General features: G+C 64.8%; 3 protein-coding genes across 3 annotated transcripts; all 3 read right to left on the reverse strand.

Annotated features, from left to right (window-relative positions):
* Positions 1-103: 103 nt before the first annotated feature.
* On the reverse strand, positions 104-3,948 carry VPS4A (vacuolar protein sorting 4 homolog A). Its single transcript, XM_085071291.1, has 11 exons — positions 3,805-3,948; positions 3,366-3,477; positions 3,146-3,293; positions 2,983-3,044; positions 2,619-2,738; positions 2,367-2,523; positions 1,552-1,700; positions 1,367-1,448; positions 1,073-1,292; positions 820-960; positions 104-507 (listed from the first exon to the last, which is right to left on the reverse strand). The coding sequence occupies exons 1-11, from the start codon at positions 3,823-3,825 to the stop codon at positions 406-408; spliced, it is 1,314 nt and encodes a 437-aa protein (XP_084927417.1). The 5' UTR covers positions 3,826-3,948; the 3' UTR covers positions 104-405.
* A 611-nt stretch (positions 3,949-4,559) lies between these two features.
* SNTB2 (syntrophin beta 2) lies at positions 4,560-11,721 on the reverse strand. Its single transcript, XM_085071297.1, has 7 exons — positions 11,195-11,721; positions 7,719-7,929; positions 7,102-7,312; positions 6,463-6,605; positions 6,102-6,298; positions 5,834-6,015; positions 4,560-5,643 (listed from the first exon to the last, which is right to left on the reverse strand). The coding sequence occupies exons 1-7, from the start codon at positions 11,715-11,717 to the stop codon at positions 5,551-5,553; spliced, it is 1,560 nt and encodes a 519-aa protein (XP_084927423.1). The 5' UTR covers positions 11,718-11,721; the 3' UTR covers positions 4,560-5,550.
* A 520-nt stretch (positions 11,722-12,241) lies between these two features.
* On the reverse strand, positions 12,242-17,047 carry UTP4 (UTP4 small subunit processome component). Its single transcript, XM_085071296.1, has 16 exons — positions 16,805-17,047; positions 16,365-16,556; positions 16,195-16,279; positions 16,013-16,102; positions 15,689-15,897; positions 15,389-15,560; positions 15,217-15,308; positions 14,794-14,890; positions 14,520-14,584; positions 14,297-14,419; positions 14,023-14,182; positions 13,724-13,830; positions 13,353-13,448; positions 13,014-13,199; positions 12,826-12,936; positions 12,242-12,466 (listed from the first exon to the last, which is right to left on the reverse strand). The coding sequence occupies exons 1-16, from the start codon at positions 16,961-16,963 to the stop codon at positions 12,350-12,352; spliced, it is 2,061 nt and encodes a 686-aa protein (XP_084927422.1). The 5' UTR covers positions 16,964-17,047; the 3' UTR covers positions 12,242-12,349.
* Positions 17,048-17,307: the final 260 nt, after the last annotated feature.

Raw genomic sequence — 17,307 nt, forward strand, 5'->3', positions numbered from 1 at the left:
ACAGGCAGAGGCTTTGGCCCTGGGGCAGTGCATTTTGGAGGATGGGGTACTGGGCTGAGCCCCCTGGTGTGGGCAGAGCCTTGGGGAGTGGCCGGGCACTGGCTGAAGCTCTCAGATTGTTTTTATTTTCATATAAACAAGACAGAACCCAAAGCAGCATTAATTTAAAAAATAAAAAAAGAGCAGGAAGAAGAGTGGGGTGCAGCTGGGGGGGGACCCAGCCACCCAGGCCATGCTCAGACCCACCCCCTGTAGTGTGAGCCCCCCGGGCCGTGTCCCCACGCCTGCCGGGTGCTGCAGTGCAATGGGGCAGGAGTGAGCGAACATGAGTCGGTTTGGCACGGCCGGGGAGGGGGGCACAGCGGGGCCTGCAGCTGCCCCAACCCCACACCCCCCACGCCACCCTCAACCTTCCTGTCCAAAGTCCTCCGTGAATTTCTTCACTTTGAGGAGATCCTCAGTGTTGACAGTGGGGCGGGTGGTGGCCAGCGAGCGCAGCATGTCCGACTGCAACACAGGCGAGTGGGCACACAGCTCAGACAGGGCAGGGATATAGGGTAAGATCTCCCATGGCAGTTGGGCAGCTCTGCCCATGCTGGCACCTTTGCCACATGGCAACAGCACTGACTGCAGGGGGAAGCTGCCTGGCAGACCCAAGGCCCTTTCCTGGCAACCAGATCCCCTTTGGGGTGCTCAGGACCCCAGAGGGGGGAAACTGGGGAATTGTTTTCACCCCCAGGAGCCACAGCCCTTCCTGGCCCTTGGCCTGGAGAATGCACAGGGAAGTGGCCAGGCCAGAGCTGCAGAGGGAACACTCACCATGCAGACAATGGGCTCCATCAGCTTGTCACTGGGCACCTCCATCCAGGTCATCTCAGTGGCCCCAGGGTCACCGGGCGAGCACGGCGTCAGGAGATCATCCACCAGGGCGCCGGGGGTGGTGCGGGAGGGGCCACGAACCTGCATAGAGCCAGTGGCACGTGGCACAGAGCACGGGGAGGGAGCCAGCAGCCACAGTGTCCACCCCTCCAGGTGTCCAGGACCACCCTGGGCCGTGGCAGCCCCCACTCACCTTCTTGAAGTGCGTGGCTGACTGCACCTTGCGCACAGGCTGCATCAGGGCGTCCCGCACGATGATGCTGATGTCAGCCCCCGAGTAGCCATCGGTTTTGCGGGCAAGCTCCTGGATGTTGGCGTCCGTCAGGGAGTGCGGGGTGTTCCCCAGGTGCAGCCGGAACATCTGGGCCCGTGCTGCCTCCTCAGGCAATGGGATGTAGATCCGCTTCTCAAACCTGGGGGCACGAGGGGTGAGCCCCAATTCCAGCCGTGCCGGGGGGTGGCACAGGGGGCTGCACATGGGGCTCACCTTCTCCTGATGGCTGAGTCCAGCACCCAGGGGATGTTCGTGGCACCCAGCACCAGGATCCCATCGCTGCTGTTTCCCACACCTGCAGGCAGATGACTCAGAGCAATCCCCAGGGATTCTCTGAATCCCCAGGTTCTACCTGCCCATCCTGCTCCCACCCATCCCTGTGACAGACCCCCACCCACCTTGCATCTGTACCAGGAACTCGGTCTTGATGCGCCGGGCCGCCTCACTCTCGTTCTCATTGCGGGAGCCACACAGCGAGTCCACCTCATCAATGAAGATGATGGAGGGCTTGTGCTGCCTTGCCAGCTCAAACAGGTTCTTCACCAGCCTGGAGACAGCAGGGGATGGGGTCCCCCCTCAGAGACCCTCCTCAGCACCACCATGGCAGCCCCATGTTCCTCCCACCCTGGGAACCCCATGCTGACAGCAAGGGAAGTGCCATGCCAAGGGCTGCAGGGTCCCTCGAGGGGCCATGCTCTCCCCTGGGACCCCCTTGGAGATTAAAATAAGTCTAATTATAGGGTATCAGAAATTAATAGTGTAGAGTTAAGTTTAATTATGGCTTGCTCATAGCTTGGGGGTGGGCACTGCTCAAAGCTTGCTGTAAGTGAGCTGTAAATGAACTCTGAGCATGGACAGATAAGAAACCTTCAGGTAAGAGCTGTAAACCTGGAGGGCCACAAAACTGCCCCAAGCTGGAGCATGAGAGCAGTTAATTGAGACAAGAAGACAGAATCCAGTTAAGCGTTAGAAGACCCCAGCTTAAAGTCACTGTTGGACTGAGAGGTCTGTGAAGATGAGGGGGCACAGGCTGTGAGGGAAAAGAGGCTGAGGGATTGCTTTGCTCAGAGTCCCCCTGGAAGGCACCAGCTCCCAGCTCTTCTTTAACAGCCCCGTTGCTGGGGTTCACTGATGCTGGTGGCTCCTGCCACAGCCTGGCCAGCCAGAGCACCAGGAGCCAGTCTGTGGCCACAAGTCCCTGCTGGCAACTTACTTCTCACTCTCCCCCAGCCACTTCGACATCAGGTCAGAGGATGACACAGAGAAGAAGGTGGAGTTGTTGGCCTCGGTGGCGACGGCCTTGGCCAGGTAGGACTTGCCAGTGCCAGGTGGCCCGAAGAGCAGGATCCCACGCCAGGGTGTGCGTTTCCCTGTAGCAGAGACCGGGGTCAGGCTCCCTATCCCTGCATCCAGCTCCACGCTGGGTCACCTCCCGCACAGCCCCATCTCACTGCCATGGCCTCACCTGTGAACAGGTGTGGGAACTTGATGGGCAGGATCACAGCCTCCTTCAGGGCTTCCTTGGCTCCCTCCAGCCCAGCCACGTCACTCCACCGCACATTGGGCTTCTCCATCATGATGGCACCTGCAGGGGTGTGGCTCTGCTCAGAGGCCCCGCAGAGATGGGCACCGAGAGCAGCGAGAGCCAGAGTACCTACCCACACCCCCAGCCCCACCTGTCCCCAGCACAACGGCCATTTAGGGTGACCAGGCCACAGGAATGCACCCCTGGGCCCCAGTCCCACAGCAACCCCGCAACTGCCCCTCACCAGGGCTGCCAGTGAATCCCTCCTCAACCCCAGAGGGTCAAACCCACCACAGCCTCTCACCCATCAGCTGCTCCTGAAGCTTCTTCTTCTCGGGGTTCTCGCCCTCGCTGTCACTGTCACTCCTGGAAATGGGACAGCAGTCAGAAGCAGGACTGGCCTTGGTGTGGCAGCAGGGTCCTGCCAGCTTCGCGGCCGGACAGAGGACCCCTCGTGCCCCACGCACCCCTTGTTGTCATTCTGTGCCTCTTTGACGGGCTTCTTGCCGTGCTTGTCCTTGCTGCGCAGGTACTCCTTCAGCTTCTCCGCCCGGTCCAGGTACTGCATGCACTTGGCTCGGATGCTCTCCTTGGCCTTTTCGCTGTGAGCCTCATCTGCAAGGAGCCCCAGCCGTCACCCGGCGCCCCGAGCCCCCCGCGCCCCCCGGTGCCCCCGGCCGCTCTCACATTTGATGGCGTGCAGGAAATACTCCACGGCGTGCTGGTACAGCCGCAGTGCCTCCTCGTAGTTCTTGGCCTTGTCCTCCTCGGTGGCTTTGGTGACCAGGTCGATGGCTTTCTGCGAGGGGGGAGCGCCGTGAGTCCCGGGCACCGGCGGAGCCCCTCCCCACCGCCAGGCCCGGCCGGGCCGTGAGCACCGGGGCTCTTCTGCAGCGCCCACCTCCCTCCGCACCGCGCAGCCACCGGCGCTCAGCGGGGCTCGGCGCCCTCAGCCGGGCTCCGCACCGAGGCCCGGTAAGGCCTTTCCCCGGCCGGCACGGTGCCGGGGCCCGGTAAGGCCTGTCCGCCGGGCCGTGCGGAGGCCCCGCGGGAAGCAGGCGCGGTGTCAGCGCGGCCGGAGCCCCAGCCCCATCCCCATCCCCGTCCCGGCGCCCGCGCTCGGTACCTGCAGGGTGGTCGTTGTCATCGCATCGCCCGGTGCGGCCGCTCCGGCGGCCCCGGGACGGCGGCGGCGGCGGCACCGACTGCGGCTGCGGGCGGCCCCACGCCCCCTGCCGGCGCCACCGGAACCCGCGCCGAGGGGCGGAGCCTCAGCCCCGCCCGGTGCCCCGGCAGCCCCGCCCACTGGATACGTAATGAGAGGTGGGCGTGGTCATACATAGACACGCCCATCTGATCCTCATCTATTGTGGGGCGTGGCTCAGAGCAGCCCCGCCCACTGAGGCCGCGATCCCCCAATGCGCGCGCACGTCCCCGAAAACCCAAAAACACGTGTGCGTGTGCGTCTGTCTGTCTGTGTCTGTGTGTCTGTGTTTACATGTGTGTGTTTACATGTGTGTGTGTGTGTGTGTCCATGCCCAAGCACGCACCCCTGTACGGTATTTACACTCACACACACACCCTGCACGTGTGTACGGCATTTACCTGCACACACACACACACACACACACACACACACACTCCCCATCCCAAACACCCACAGGTACCTGTGCCCGCTGCTGTGCCCACCTGTCCCAGAGCTGACTGGCCCTGCTGCCCCTGCTGTAAAAGCTGCCCCAGCCCCTCAGAGCTCCCCAGAGAGAACACCCTGCCCCACCTACCCCAGAGATCACCCCGGCTCCCCAGCATCCCCCCTCCTTCCAGAGACCCCCATTCCTCCCACCATCCCCACCCCAGACACAACGAGACTTGGAGCCCCTGGAAAATGCAATCTGATATAAATAGCGATTTACAAAGAATACAAAAATAGAAGGAGGGGAGCAGCACCCCGAGCCAGCACCCCATAGGACTCCACAGCACCCCTGGCCAGCACAGCCCCCCAGAAGCAGAGAGCTGTGCAGGAGCTTGGCTGGGGTGGAGTGGGGCCTTGGCGGGAGCAGGGAGCCCTGGGGGTCCCACTGTGGCCCGACCTGGGTGCCCCCAGCTCCCCAGGGTGTGGGAGCAGCCCCCGAGGGGAGGGAAAGTACAAAAAGCGAAAGTGCATCAATCTACATGTCCTGCCCCGGGACTGCCCCGGCGGAGGAGCACAGGCGGCAGCGGCTGGGGAGGGACAGCCCCGGGGGTCCCTGCAGCCCCAGCACCTGGCCCAGGGCAGAGACATGGCGTTTGTTCTGGCTTTGGGAGATTTGGGGGTCACTGGTGGGGGGCAGTGGGGATTGAGCCCCAGGGATCAGTATTTCAGGCCCAAGCACCCCCTTTGCACCCCTGAGCACCCCCTGTAAGATAAATGTGTCCCCCTACCCTAAGCAGGGCACAGGGACCCTGCCGTGCAGCAATGGGGGATCCCACAGCCCCAGCCCTGTCCCATGTGGGGACAATGTGACCTCTTTGGGGGAAGCCCCGAGGCAGGGGGGCACTGGCTCCCCTGGACGTGGGTTAGGGAGCACCAGGGGCCCTCCAGGCAGGGGGGCCGAGCTGGCCCCACTCCAAGGCACAGGCGGTGAGATCAGTGATGGCTTCAGCCCCGAGAGGATTAAAGCTGGTGAGTGTTGCCCGACCCCCTGGGGCACTGGGGGGCCAGGAGTGCTGGTGTGGGGCAGGAGGGGCTCACCTCCTGCAGCCGTCCTGCCGCATTCCCGGCAGCTCTCAGGGCAGTGATCCCAGCCCCAGCAAGGCACCGGTAGGGCAGGAGAGGTTGGGGGACCCTCTGTGACCCTCAGCTGGTTCGTGACAGGGCGGGGGGCTGGGGCACCTATGCCAGCAGCCCCATGCGTGTGACTTTGGCCGAGAGGAAGGTGTGCAGGACGAAGACGATGGGCTTGGGGCAGGAGTGCAGATCCAGTGCCTGGGGGGAGATGGAGAGTGGTGTCAGCTGCCCCCACACCCCACTGGGACATTGGGGATCACAGGGGTCCCAATCAGCCAAACCCAATGAGTCTGGGCAGCTGGGATGCTGCAGGGATGTGGGAAAGCAGGGACCACCCCTGGAGGAAGACTCCCAAACCAGGGGGTGAGCCTGGCTGCTCCCTCCTCACCAGCTCCCCCTCAGGGCCCCCGAAATCCAGGTAGAGGGTCCTGATGCCATCATCCGCAGACATCTTCAGCCGCTCGTAAGGGTAGCGGAAGAGGACACTGGCGCCCGGCTCGTCCCGGGAGATGGTGAAACCACCCTCGTAGTGGATGGAGAGCTGGACCTCCTGCCCGCCCAGCGTACAGCCTGCAGGCACAGCTACTGTCAGCCCCTGCAGCTCTGGAGTGGGGGGACACAGGGGGAACCAGGGGTCCCAGCACCGCAGCACTCACCCACTGTCACCTCCTTGATCAGCTCGGCGGCGGCGTGGCAGCCCTGCACCAGGACACGTGTCCAGGCAGACAGGTCCCGGTGGGTCTCCACGCGGAAGACGTGCATCTCCACGCCCTGGCGTGAGCCTGTCCGTGTGGCAAACGTCAGCTCCGAGCCCAGCGCGGGCGAGCGGCGCCCGGAGCCTGAGTGGACCAGCCTGGGGGGGAAGCAGATGGATGGGGGTCAGAGGTGTGATGGCAGTAATGGCACCATGCCACACTGTGCCCATCAGCATTTTGGTGTTTCCTCCCTGCTCTGAGAGGCAGAGCCACGGCTTGGCTGAGGGGCACCGGTCCCCAAGGGGGCCAAGCCCCCGCTCACCTGGTGGCCACCAGTGGGTAGCTGTGGCAGGGGGAGGCCCAGGCATCCCTGGTCCAGGGCATCCCATCATACAGCAGCAGGTCCTTCTCTGTCACTGCCATGAGCACTGGCCGCCACTGCTGCCGCCCACCGTCCAGGCGCACCTGTTGGGCACCAGAGCACCATGAAGGGCATTGTAGCAATGTGGCATTTTAGGATTCCATGTGCTCTCTTTGTTTCCCCACTCGGGTGCCCACCACTGCCCAGGCACCCCAACCCCACAGCCCGTGGCCAGAGGGACCCCAGCCCAGAGATTCCTCATTGCTGGGCAGCATTCACAGCACTGCCATCCTGGGAAACCAAGCTGTGAGCAGCCCGGGGCTCACTGCACTGCCAGGGCCAGCTGCAGCTGTCAGACAGTGAATTAATGGAAAATGGAGGGTGTGATAAGGGGTTCCAGCTAGGAAATCCCAATGGGAGAGGGGGGCTGAGGGTGCAGGAAATGCTGCCATCACCAGGGCACAGCTGGATGGGAGAGCAGCAGAGCCAGTACCCAGGCTGGGTGCTCTAGCTGCATCCACAGTCCCAGTGGCATCCTCAGCACATCCCACTGGCACTGCTACCCCTGGGAGCATCCCAGCATATCCCAGCAGTGCCTACCTGCTCGGCCAGCCAGGCAATGTGCTTCACCTCCCGGCCACCAGCCGTGGGGCTGCCAGAGCCCAGCGTGGCGTTGAGCTCGGCCAGGACCTGGGGCAGCAGTGCGGTGATGTTGGCGTGCAGGGCGCTGAACCAGGCGTGGGCCGTGGCCGTGTCTCGGCACCGCAGCACCAGCGTGTTCCGGCTGTCCGGCGAGTGCAGCTCGATCAGCCTGCGAGGGAAGGGGGACACAGCCTGCGGTGGGATACCAGCCAACTGAGCCCCTGCCTGTGCCCAGCATAGCAACCTGGCTGCACTGGTTTGGGGCTTCTACCATGCACTTCCACCTGCCAGGGCTTTTAGCCCTCATTTTAAGGCAGGGGTGCTGACAGGGGTCTGAGGGGGAGCATGGTGTAGCTCTGGCCCTGGCCAAACCCTCTGGACTGTTCTTCCACAGCTCAGCAGGCAAAGCAGAGGGTCATGGCCTCAGCGAGGGGCAGCCCCCAGCCATACCCAGGGTGTCCACGGGGTGCAGGGCTCCTCACACTGGCACCGGTGGGCAGACCCAGCCCTGTCCTGGGGGTTTTTGGGAAGAAGGATCTCCCACACCAGCACCCACGGGCAGCCCCAGCCCTCACCTGTTCTCCAGGTCAGGCATGCTGAGGTTCCGGGCGGCAAAGCACATCTTGAGGGGGATCACCTTGCGGTCACGGGGGCCCTGGTGCTGGGGGGACCCCGAGTCCTCGCTGCCACTCAGGCTGGGGGACTGCGGGGCTGCCCCTTCCCATGGCAGGTCTGATACCAGCGACGGCTTCTTGATGTAGGGGGTCACCTCCCGCATGAACTTCACTGGGGGAAGTGGGGGGACAGTCAGGGCTGTGGAGGGTCCTGCACCCCCATGCCACAGCCCTGTGCCCCAGGGTTGATCTGATAGGGTGATGTGACCCTGACATACTAAGGCTTGGAGGGTCTTGGGGGGTCCCACCCTGTCCGGGTCAGGGACGTCCCGAGTGAAGGACGGTGCTGGCAGCTCATCCCGCTGCCGGCGCGGCTGTAGGAAGGGGAAGGCGGCGCAGGACAATGGTGCTGGGCAGGAGGTCAGGCTGCAGCCCATCCTGGTCCCATCCTGCCCTGTCGCTGTCGGAGCAGCCAGGACTGTGCCCGCCAAGTTTCCAGCACTGCAGGCGATGCTGACCCGGCACTGCCGCTCATATCCCGACGGCAGCCGCCTCCGCTCCACAGGGAGAGGAGGGTGTGCAGCCAAGACATCCCGGCTCCACGCGTCTCTCCAGGCCGGGAAGGAAGGAAGGAGGCACCAGCTCCAACTTCTGCTCCCCCCAGACTGTCCCACCCCTGCACCACCCTGCTGACGGCACCTCTGGACCCCCGCCCAGCCTGCACCGAGCCCCGGCAGCCAAGGCCAAGGGAGGGACACGCTGGGGATGGAGATGGGGCAACGAGAGGGAAAACCAAACCAAAACAGCAAATAGGCTGTACTGCACTGGGAAGTGAGTGGTGAAAGGATCCTGGAGCCGGCACAATGCCACAGCCAGGCTCACTGGAGACGGAGCAATACTGCTGGTGGGGCCCAGGCTATGCTGCTGCCAATGCCTCACAGAAGGGCTGCTGAGTGGGATGGGGGAGTAGGGGTGGGACAGCAGGGGTGGGGAGTGGGCAGGAGACACCAGTCTCCCACCTTCCCACCAGCTCTGCTGAGCCACGGTGCTGCCACGAGGCGCTTGCCCTTGCTGTGGGCAGCACACGAGTTAATATTAGCTGCCGCCGCGCTGATCCCGGGATTACCGCCGTCCCTGCACCCCTAATCCCGCTGCCGGGCCGGGCAGGGCAGGGAGCGCCGCGGGCAGCGGCACGGCCGGCAGCTCCCGCTGCGGGGCCACTCGGCAGATGTTTGCCAGATGTGGGCAGCTGCCTCCAGCACTGGGAGGGAGTTCAGCCCATGGGGCTCCAGCTCACGGTGCTGCAACCCTGCAGTGCAGGCACTGACCCCGATGGAGCTGGGAGGGTGAGAGGCCAAGCTGGACAGCAAGCAGCACCAGAGCCCGAGTGCTGTGCCAGGGTGCTGCCAGAGGAGTGTGGGTGCCCTGTGGTGACTGGGAATGGTGGACGCCCAGGACTGTCTGCCCATGGAGGGGGCAGCAGAACTGGCTCCGTTTTTAGTGGGTCGCACCCATGGTGCAGGCAGGACACGGAGCACCTCATGCCAGCGTGCATGAGGCTGGCACTGTGGCAGTGGCACCTGCAACCACCCTTTTTGCTTCTGGCGAGCTTGTGACCAGCACACAGCTGCACCAGCACAGCCACTGCTGCCCTAGCACAGCCACCATCACGCCCCACCTACATGCTCACCACAGAGGAAACCCAGCTGTCGCCTGCGCCCCTCGCCTGTCCCGCCGCAGGAAGGCGGCTGCTCCGGCTGCACACAGCCTCACTGGGGCTGAGCCCCCTGCACCCAGCAGGGAGCCCTGACCAGCTTTCCCAAAGTTTGTGCCCAGCTGTGCCCTAGGCAGTGACCATGGCCAGCACCGCACCCACAGCTTCCCGCAGGGACAGAACACTTCCCTACCCCCGGGGCAGCAGGCCTGTGGGCACCTGGGGGAGGTGCCTGACATGGGCCTTGCAGCCAAACCCAGCCCCCAGGATGGGTGGCATCAGCCCCACGGAGATGCTGGTGCAGGGCTGATGGTCCCCCCTCCACCGCTGGCACAGGGCCCAGGAGAAGCTCTGGCACCTGCCAGGGTGGTCACAGCTCCAGGGCTGGTGAGAAGAGATGGGGCTGCATGGCACAGTCAGTGTTCCCCACCAGCCCACTGATGCCAGTTGGCCACTGGATGGTCCCACCACAGCCATCGGACCAGCAGTGCCCAGCCACAGCGAGAAGGGAAAGGAAGAGAAAGGAAGGAAAGAGGCGTCTGCCGCGGTGCCCGTGCCCGTGGCGGAAGCGAGGGACAAACACACCACGGGGCTGGAGCTCCTGTGGGACAGGATCAAAGGCCGGGCAGCACGAATAAGGATGTGCTCAATCTGGCACAGGGTCCCGTGGGGACTCTCGCTGTGTCCAACAGTGGCTCTGACCAGAGCACCCAGCCCAGCGCCGCTGCTCCACCTTGGCCCCTGCAGCACCCCAGCCACGGCCAAGCACCTCGTGCCAGGTGTGCCCACACCAGGGAGCCCAGCCATGTCCCCTCATGCCAGCGCAGTGTGCCAGCAGCAGGCAGGCAAGCAACTGCAGCTGTCCCCATGCCCTGTGCCCAACAGGCACTGTGTCCATGGAGCAGCTTCGTGCAGCAGAGGACAGACGGACATGCCAGGACGCCAGGACAGCGTGTGTGGCACCACAGCACTGTACATATGGGCCACCCTGACCTGTGCCACAGGGGCTCATGTCCTCGCGGTGCCCCTTGGCAAGAGCCCCGTGCTGCACCGCCGGGCTGGGCAGGTCCTGCCCGAGCTTGTCGGGCTGCCGGGAACAGGTCGGGCAGGAGCTGGTGGCTCCATCAGGCCAGTCCCGAGCCAGCTGTGCCGTGGGCACAGGGCCCACGGGGACACCGAGCCCGCAGGGACATAGGCAGACCTCGAACAACGCCCGGGGTCACAGCCCTCCCTGGGGACAACAACCCAGCCTGAGGGTTCTGTCACCGAGGATAGCGACAACCTGTTCAGGGGGATGCCACAGCCAGGGGACAGCAATTTTATCCTGGGGAACCCCAGGTCTGTCTCTGGGGGTCCCAAGTCTGTCTGGAGGGGATACAATCGGCATAGACGTCCTGTCCTTGTCCCCAGCTGTGAGGGGTCCCTATCCTGCCGCACAGGGAACAGGCCGACCAGGAAGGGGACACCGCTGTCCCTGTCCCCGGGGGGCCATCCGGGGGTCGGGGGTTTTGGGGCTAAACACACATACGCGCCAGGACTGGGGTGGGGGAGTGGCATCCTGCACCCGGAAAAGGGAGGCAAAAAGGGTCCCGGAGTCCGGTGACAGCGGCAGGGGGGTGTGGTGGGACTCGGTAACGGCCGGGGAGCAGCAGGGAGGGGGACAGGAGAGCAGCAGGGGCCCGTACCGGGGATGCGAGGGGAAGCGAAGGGGTTTAGGCGTTACCTTCAAGGATGACCTCCCTCCCGGCTCTCTTCAGCGCCTGCACAGCTTGATCGTGGGTGGCATCGCGGAGATCGACGCCGTTAACGGCGAGGATGGCGTCGCCTAACCGGAGCGCCCCGCTCCTTTCCGCCGCCAATCCCGGGAAGATCCGTGAGATCAGCACCGGCATCCGATTCTCCCGACCTCCTTTAATGCTGATCCCGAGCCCTCCCGCCTCCGCTTTCACCACCCGCACCCTCCTCACGCAACCGGGTGCCGCCGCCGCCGCCTCCGCGTTGCCGTTCACCACGCCGTTCACCACCGACGGATCCCCCGCTCCCGGTTCCGCCGTTAGGCTCAGCGTTTCCCCAGTCAGTTCCGCAGACACACGGACCCAGCGCTCCCGGAGGAGAAGCTCCAGCAGCCCCGTTTTACAAGCCCGGGTCCACACGGCCATGCCGCCGCCGCCACCGCCGCCGGTCACCGGGGAAGGGGCGTGGCTCGGCGGGAGGGCGTGGCTTGGCGGCCCCGCCCCCGCCCGCATGGCGCGCTCCGGTAGGCTCTGGGGCGCGGGGGGGACGGGCTGCGCACGCCCCGCCCCGTCGCCAGTGCCGCCAATCGCAGCCCTGGCGGCTAAGCTGCCGCTACTGTGATTGGTCGCGCCGGAGGGCGGGGCCGATGAAGCCACGCCCCCGCAGGCCGTGTCTGGCGTCGAGATTTATTTGGCGCGCTGCGATTTATTTCATGCCTTAAATCTTTCTGGATCGCCGAGTTCACTCCCTCCATCCTTAGGGAACGAGGCTTCCCTGCTCCACGCAGCACTCAGACCCCTGTCCTTAGGGAACAAGGCTCCCCAGCCCCAGGCAGCACCCAAGGACCCATGTGGCTGCTGGGGAGAGAGAGAAGCCAACGCTGGGATTAGACAATGACAGGGAGAAGGAATGGAATTTGGGGTGTCACCTTGTCCCCGCAGTGCTGGGGAGGAGAACTGGAAGGATATGATGACACAAGGGTGGTGTGACAACAGGGAGTCCTGCACAACAAGGATGAGCCCTGAGCCTGGAGGTGTACAGAACAGTGAGGTTTTATTCCTACAGCACCCTAAGAAAATTCCTACAGTGCTCCAGGAAGGCAGCACAGAGACAGTTCCCAAGGTTGGAGTGGCTTCTACTGCTCTCAGGTGCCAAATTTCTTCTGTTGGACAGGCAGTGGCAGCTGGGTTTTGAAGTCCATGATGGGTCTCTCCACCACAACTAGGCAGTTCTCATCCAATAGATCCATGAAGAGCAGGGGCTGCAGGGCAGGAGATGGGAATCATGGAATCAGGGAATGGCTTGGAGTGGAAGGGAGCTTAAAGGGACCATGTTCCATCCTCTGCCACGGACAGGGACACCTTCCACTATCCCAGGGTGCTCCAAGCCCTGTCCAACCTGGCCTTGGACACTTCCAGGGATCCAGGGGCAGCCACAGCTTCTCTGGGCAGCCTGTGCCAGGGCCTCCCCACCCTCACAGGGAAGAATTTCTTCCCAATATCCCATCTAACCCTGCCCTCTGGCAGTGGGAGGCCATTCCCCCTTGTCCTTATCCAAAGGACATTCCCCCTCCAGAGCCTGAGCACCTCCCTGACCCTGCTCCCCAACACCATCACCCACCTGGAACTTCTTGCAGATCTTGAAGGCGTGGAGCTGCCGCTTCCTGGCCGTCTCTGGGAGCTGTTTCAGGGTGCTCTGGTTCATCAGGAGGGTGCTGTCGTCGGGCAGGGGCTATGGGAGCAAGCACAGCCCAGGTCAGCACTCCCACAGGAACACCCTGGGCACCCCCAGCCCTCCCGCCGGCTCACCAGGGACTTGTCAAGGACGCAGAGCAAGTAGGTGTCATGGAGCAGGATGTGTGCAGGGTTCTTGGGGTTGAAGGTGATGTGTGTGATGGGCGAGTCCCTCTCCAGCCAGGCGCGGTGCAGCCCCCGGCTCTGCACGGCACGGCTCCAGCTCGTGTACTGCTTCTCGGGGATGCTGAACTCAAACAGCTGCACGGGACAGCAGGGCAGCTCAGGAGGGTTCTGCTCCTGCCTGGCAGCACCCCCACACCAGCAGCTCCAGCTGGCCCCCTGAGGGGCCAAAGAGCCCTGAAGGGCAGGGAGAGATCACAGGGAAGGGAGCTGGGCCAGGAGAGCTCCTACCTGCTGGTCTGAGTAGGCGATGACGAGGTTGTTGGTGCTGGGGTGGATGGCGAGGGCCGATACGGCACAGTTGTAGGTGGGCACCACACAGTGATGCTGCAGGAGGGGACAGGGCACTGATGGCACCCACCGGGACCACCGCTGACACTCCCACACACCCACCCCAACCAGAACCTCTGGGACTGCCTCTCACCCCCCTTTCCCACACACCCACCCTGACCAGAACCTCTGGGACTGCCTCTGACCCCCCTTTCCCACACACCCACCCCAGCCCTGCTCCAGGGATACAGCAATGGGTCCCAGGGGAAGCCCTGCCTGTTGAATCCCCCGTCCCCTGTCCCCTGAGGCTGGGGGGTCACTCCCAGGCCCACCTTGAAGCATTTGAGGTTGTAGACGTGGATGGCCCAGTCCCCACTGACAGCTGCCAGCCAGTGCCCATCTGCGCTCGGCGCCAGCAGGTAAACGGCCTCGGAGCAGCCTGCGGAGACCCTTGAGCTGAGAGGGGTGCTGGGAGCCCCAAACTCTCCAGGGACACCCAGCCCCACGTCCCCCACCCAGCCAGTGCCAGGCCATGAGGGCACAAACACCGCCAGGAGAGACTCACACCTCTCAGGGCAAGAAATGGAGTCCAGGGACCCCCAGCACCACCCCAGCTCCCCCCAGCCCACACCTGCGGGCGGCCGAAGCGTGTGCAGGTGTTTGCAGCCCCCTGGCTCCAGCAGCTGGAGAACGTGCACAGATCCTCGAGCAGAGGCGACGAAGAGGCTGTCAGAGTCAGCAGAGAACTGGAGCTGGTAGGCTGGAGGCAGCAGCTTGGGCACTTTGGGGACCTGGGAGCGGGGAGAACGCAGCACTGGCAGCTGCCCCACTGTCACCCACACTCCCCAGGAGGGACACTGGCCACTCCAGCCCCCAGAACCCCAGCAGCCCCCCACCCCTCTGACCTTCCTGAGGCTGACGCTGTCCCCGTCACAGTGCACGCGGTACAGCTGGAAGCGCGAGGCAGTGGAGTAGCCAACCCAGGTGCCACAGGGCGAGACGCAGCTGCTGTAGATGTGCTCTGGGCCCTGGGAACATCATACGGCTGAGGGGGGCCCAGAGGACCCCCAGAGCCTGGCAATGCACCCCTCTGCTGCCCCAGGGGCACCCCAGCCCCCTCAGCCCTACCTTGCTCTTGAGTTGCACGAGGTGCTCAGGCATCTGGCATAAGGGAAGGACCTCACCGTCCTTTCCTGGGAAAGAAACCACACAGAGCATCAGTGAGAGTGGGAAAACCACACAAGGCCCTTTGAGCAGCTGGGGATCCTGGGGCAGACCTCAGACCTGAGACCCTCAGACCCCTCCCTGAGGCCCAGGACAGCTCAATCCCGAAATTCTGTTGGCAGCATGGGCTCTGCCACGGAGTCAACACCAACACTGGAGAGCTGCACCTGTGACTCACCGGTCTCCTCTGTGGAGCCAAGTCTCCAGAGCTCCAGGTGCTGGGAGAACTGGAAGAGCAGTAGCCGGGCTTTCCTGGCGCAGGAGACGAGGCGTCGCTGCGTGGAAAAATGGGCAGGATGTCACAGACCCACAGCCTGGCACAACGGGCTGGGGCACAGCCAGAACACCCTGAGGTGTCTGAGACTCCACAGGGTGGGGGAGAGCAGGGAAATCAGGTCCTGTGGGAGGGGAGCCTGGAGATGGAGACCCTGCAGGACCAGCACGACCAGCTTGCCAACTTCTACTACTCCTTGGCAGAAGCCTCCAGATGTACCAGGAAAGGGGACACGGCATGCAGAGAAGGGATTCAGGGGCAGGGAAGGAAGCCTGGCAGGGCAATGAGGGCACCTGGCCCTGAGACCCCAGTCCACGTGTCACTCACGTGGGGGAAGGTGAATTTTCGGAGCACTGCATCATAGCCCTTCTTCTGCATCTTCTCCATCAGTGGGCGGATCACCAGCTGGGCATCCAGGCCTGGAAACCAAGCACAGGTCAGCTAAGCCCATACCAGAATGGAAGATCCAGCCCAGTCCCGGTGCCAGCAGCAGTCCTACCCCCGGAGATGAGGGCAGTGGGGCTGTGTGCCACAGCCCGCACATCATGGCTGTGGTACTGGAAGGGCTTCGTCCGCACCCAGCGCTTCTCCAGCCCGCCCAGCTTCACCGGCAGCAGCTGCAGCTGGTAGGTGGCCCCGGTCGAGGTGCCCACGACGATGCTGTCCTCCTTCTGGGGAGGAACACGGGACAAGGTTGTGGGAGCAGACTGGGAGGAGCAGGAAGGCACTGCCAGGAGGCACCGAGCGCGGCAGCTTCCAATCCCTGTCAGGCTGGGGGACACATGGGGATCTCACCCACCTCCGACACGGCCAGCGAGAGCGCAGCCGAGGTGCTGACAGCGTGGGACTCTGCCAGCGTGCCCTGCTCCCAGTCCCAGAACTGCACCCGCCCGAAGGAGTCGGCGCTGACCACGGTGCCACTGGAGAGGAGGGCAATGGCCCACACCACGCACTCGCGCTTGGCCTTCTCCACTTGGTGGTTCACCATGATCCTCTGCACCGTCTGGCCTGCAGTGGGAGGTTGGGGGTGGCTGGAGGATCCCCAGTGCACGGCGGGGCTGGTGGGTGATGGGGGATGGGATAGGATGGGATGGGATGGGATCACTGCTGGGGCAGGAGGTACCTGAAGCCACGTCAATCACACGGAAGAAGTCAATGGAGCCAGCCACGATGTGAGTGTCCGAGGGGTGCCAGGACAGGCACAGGACACGGCCTGCAGTGGGAAGCTCTGTGTGAGACCCCGTGGGCTCGCAGCCCCTTGATCACCAAGATGCCCAGAGGGACAGAGCTGCAGCCAGGACCCACCTTTCCGCCTGTCCAGGTTCCGCTCGAACTGGATCCCCCCAGGAACGACTTGGAAGATCTTAACAGAGCCATCCTCGCAGCCGATCTGCGGGTGGTCGGGATGAGCCCGGGGCACAGCAGGACCCTCTCCCCCCGCCGCCGCTCCCGGAGCCGCTCCCGGCGGGACTCACCGCCAGCTGGGTGCCGGTGCCGTTGGCCGCCATGCTCCAGATGGGTCCCCCACCGCCATCGACGCCTCGGGCCGCGCTCAGCCGGGACAGGTCGTACTCGGTGATGTCCCCGCCGAGCCCTGCCCCGAACAGCCGGTCCCCTGCCGCCCAGCACAGCGACTCCACCGACCGCGCCTCGTGCCCGGGGATCACCTGCGGATCACGGGGGTCACACCGCGGCACGGACCGGTACCACCCGGTACGGATCAGCAGGGCCGAACAGAGCCCGGTACAGCCTCGGCGCGGCCCGACACGGGCCCAGCACAGGCTCGGTGCCGATCGGAAGGACCAGACAGAGCACGGTACAGGCTCGGTACGTGCCCCGTGCAAGCGCGGTAAAGCCCGGTACGGCTCGGTACGGGCCCGGTACAGCCCGGTACGGCCCGTGCCGGCGCGCTCACCTTCTCCTGGAAGTAGTTGGCGGCGAAGTTGTACACCTCGACGGCGCCGTCGGTGCGGGCCAGGGCCAGGCGGGCGCCGCGGGGGTGGCAGGCGAGGCAGCGCACGCCCGCCGGCACCAGCCCGAAGAAGCGCACCCGGTGCACCTCGAACTCGCCCATCGCGCCCCGCCGCCCCGGCCCCGCTCCGCTCCGCTCCCGGCCCCGCTCCGCCCCACGTGCGCGCGGCGCGCCGGAACCGGAGCTGCCCCGGGAACCGCGCGCGACCGGAAGCGGAAGCGGCCGCGCGGCGGGAGATTCGGGCGCTGCCGGCGGCGGGTGCGGGAGCGGGGCGGCGGGAGCGGGGCGGCGGGAGCGGGGCGGCGGGAGCGGGGCGGCGGGAGCGGGGCGGCGGGAGCGGGCCGAGCGCACGGTGCAGGAGGGAGCGGCCCGGCCCCGAGCGGCCCGGCGGGCTGTCCCGAACCGGCCCCGCGGCACCGGCGTCGCTGGAGGGCCCCAGCGCCCCG

This window comes from Lichenostomus cassidix, chromosome 11 (genome assembly GCF_008360975.1).
Source record: "Lichenostomus cassidix isolate B80296 chromosome 11, HeHo_3.0, whole genome shotgun sequence".
Taxonomy (NCBI): Eukaryota; Metazoa; Chordata; class Aves; order Passeriformes; family Meliphagidae; genus Lichenostomus; species Lichenostomus cassidix.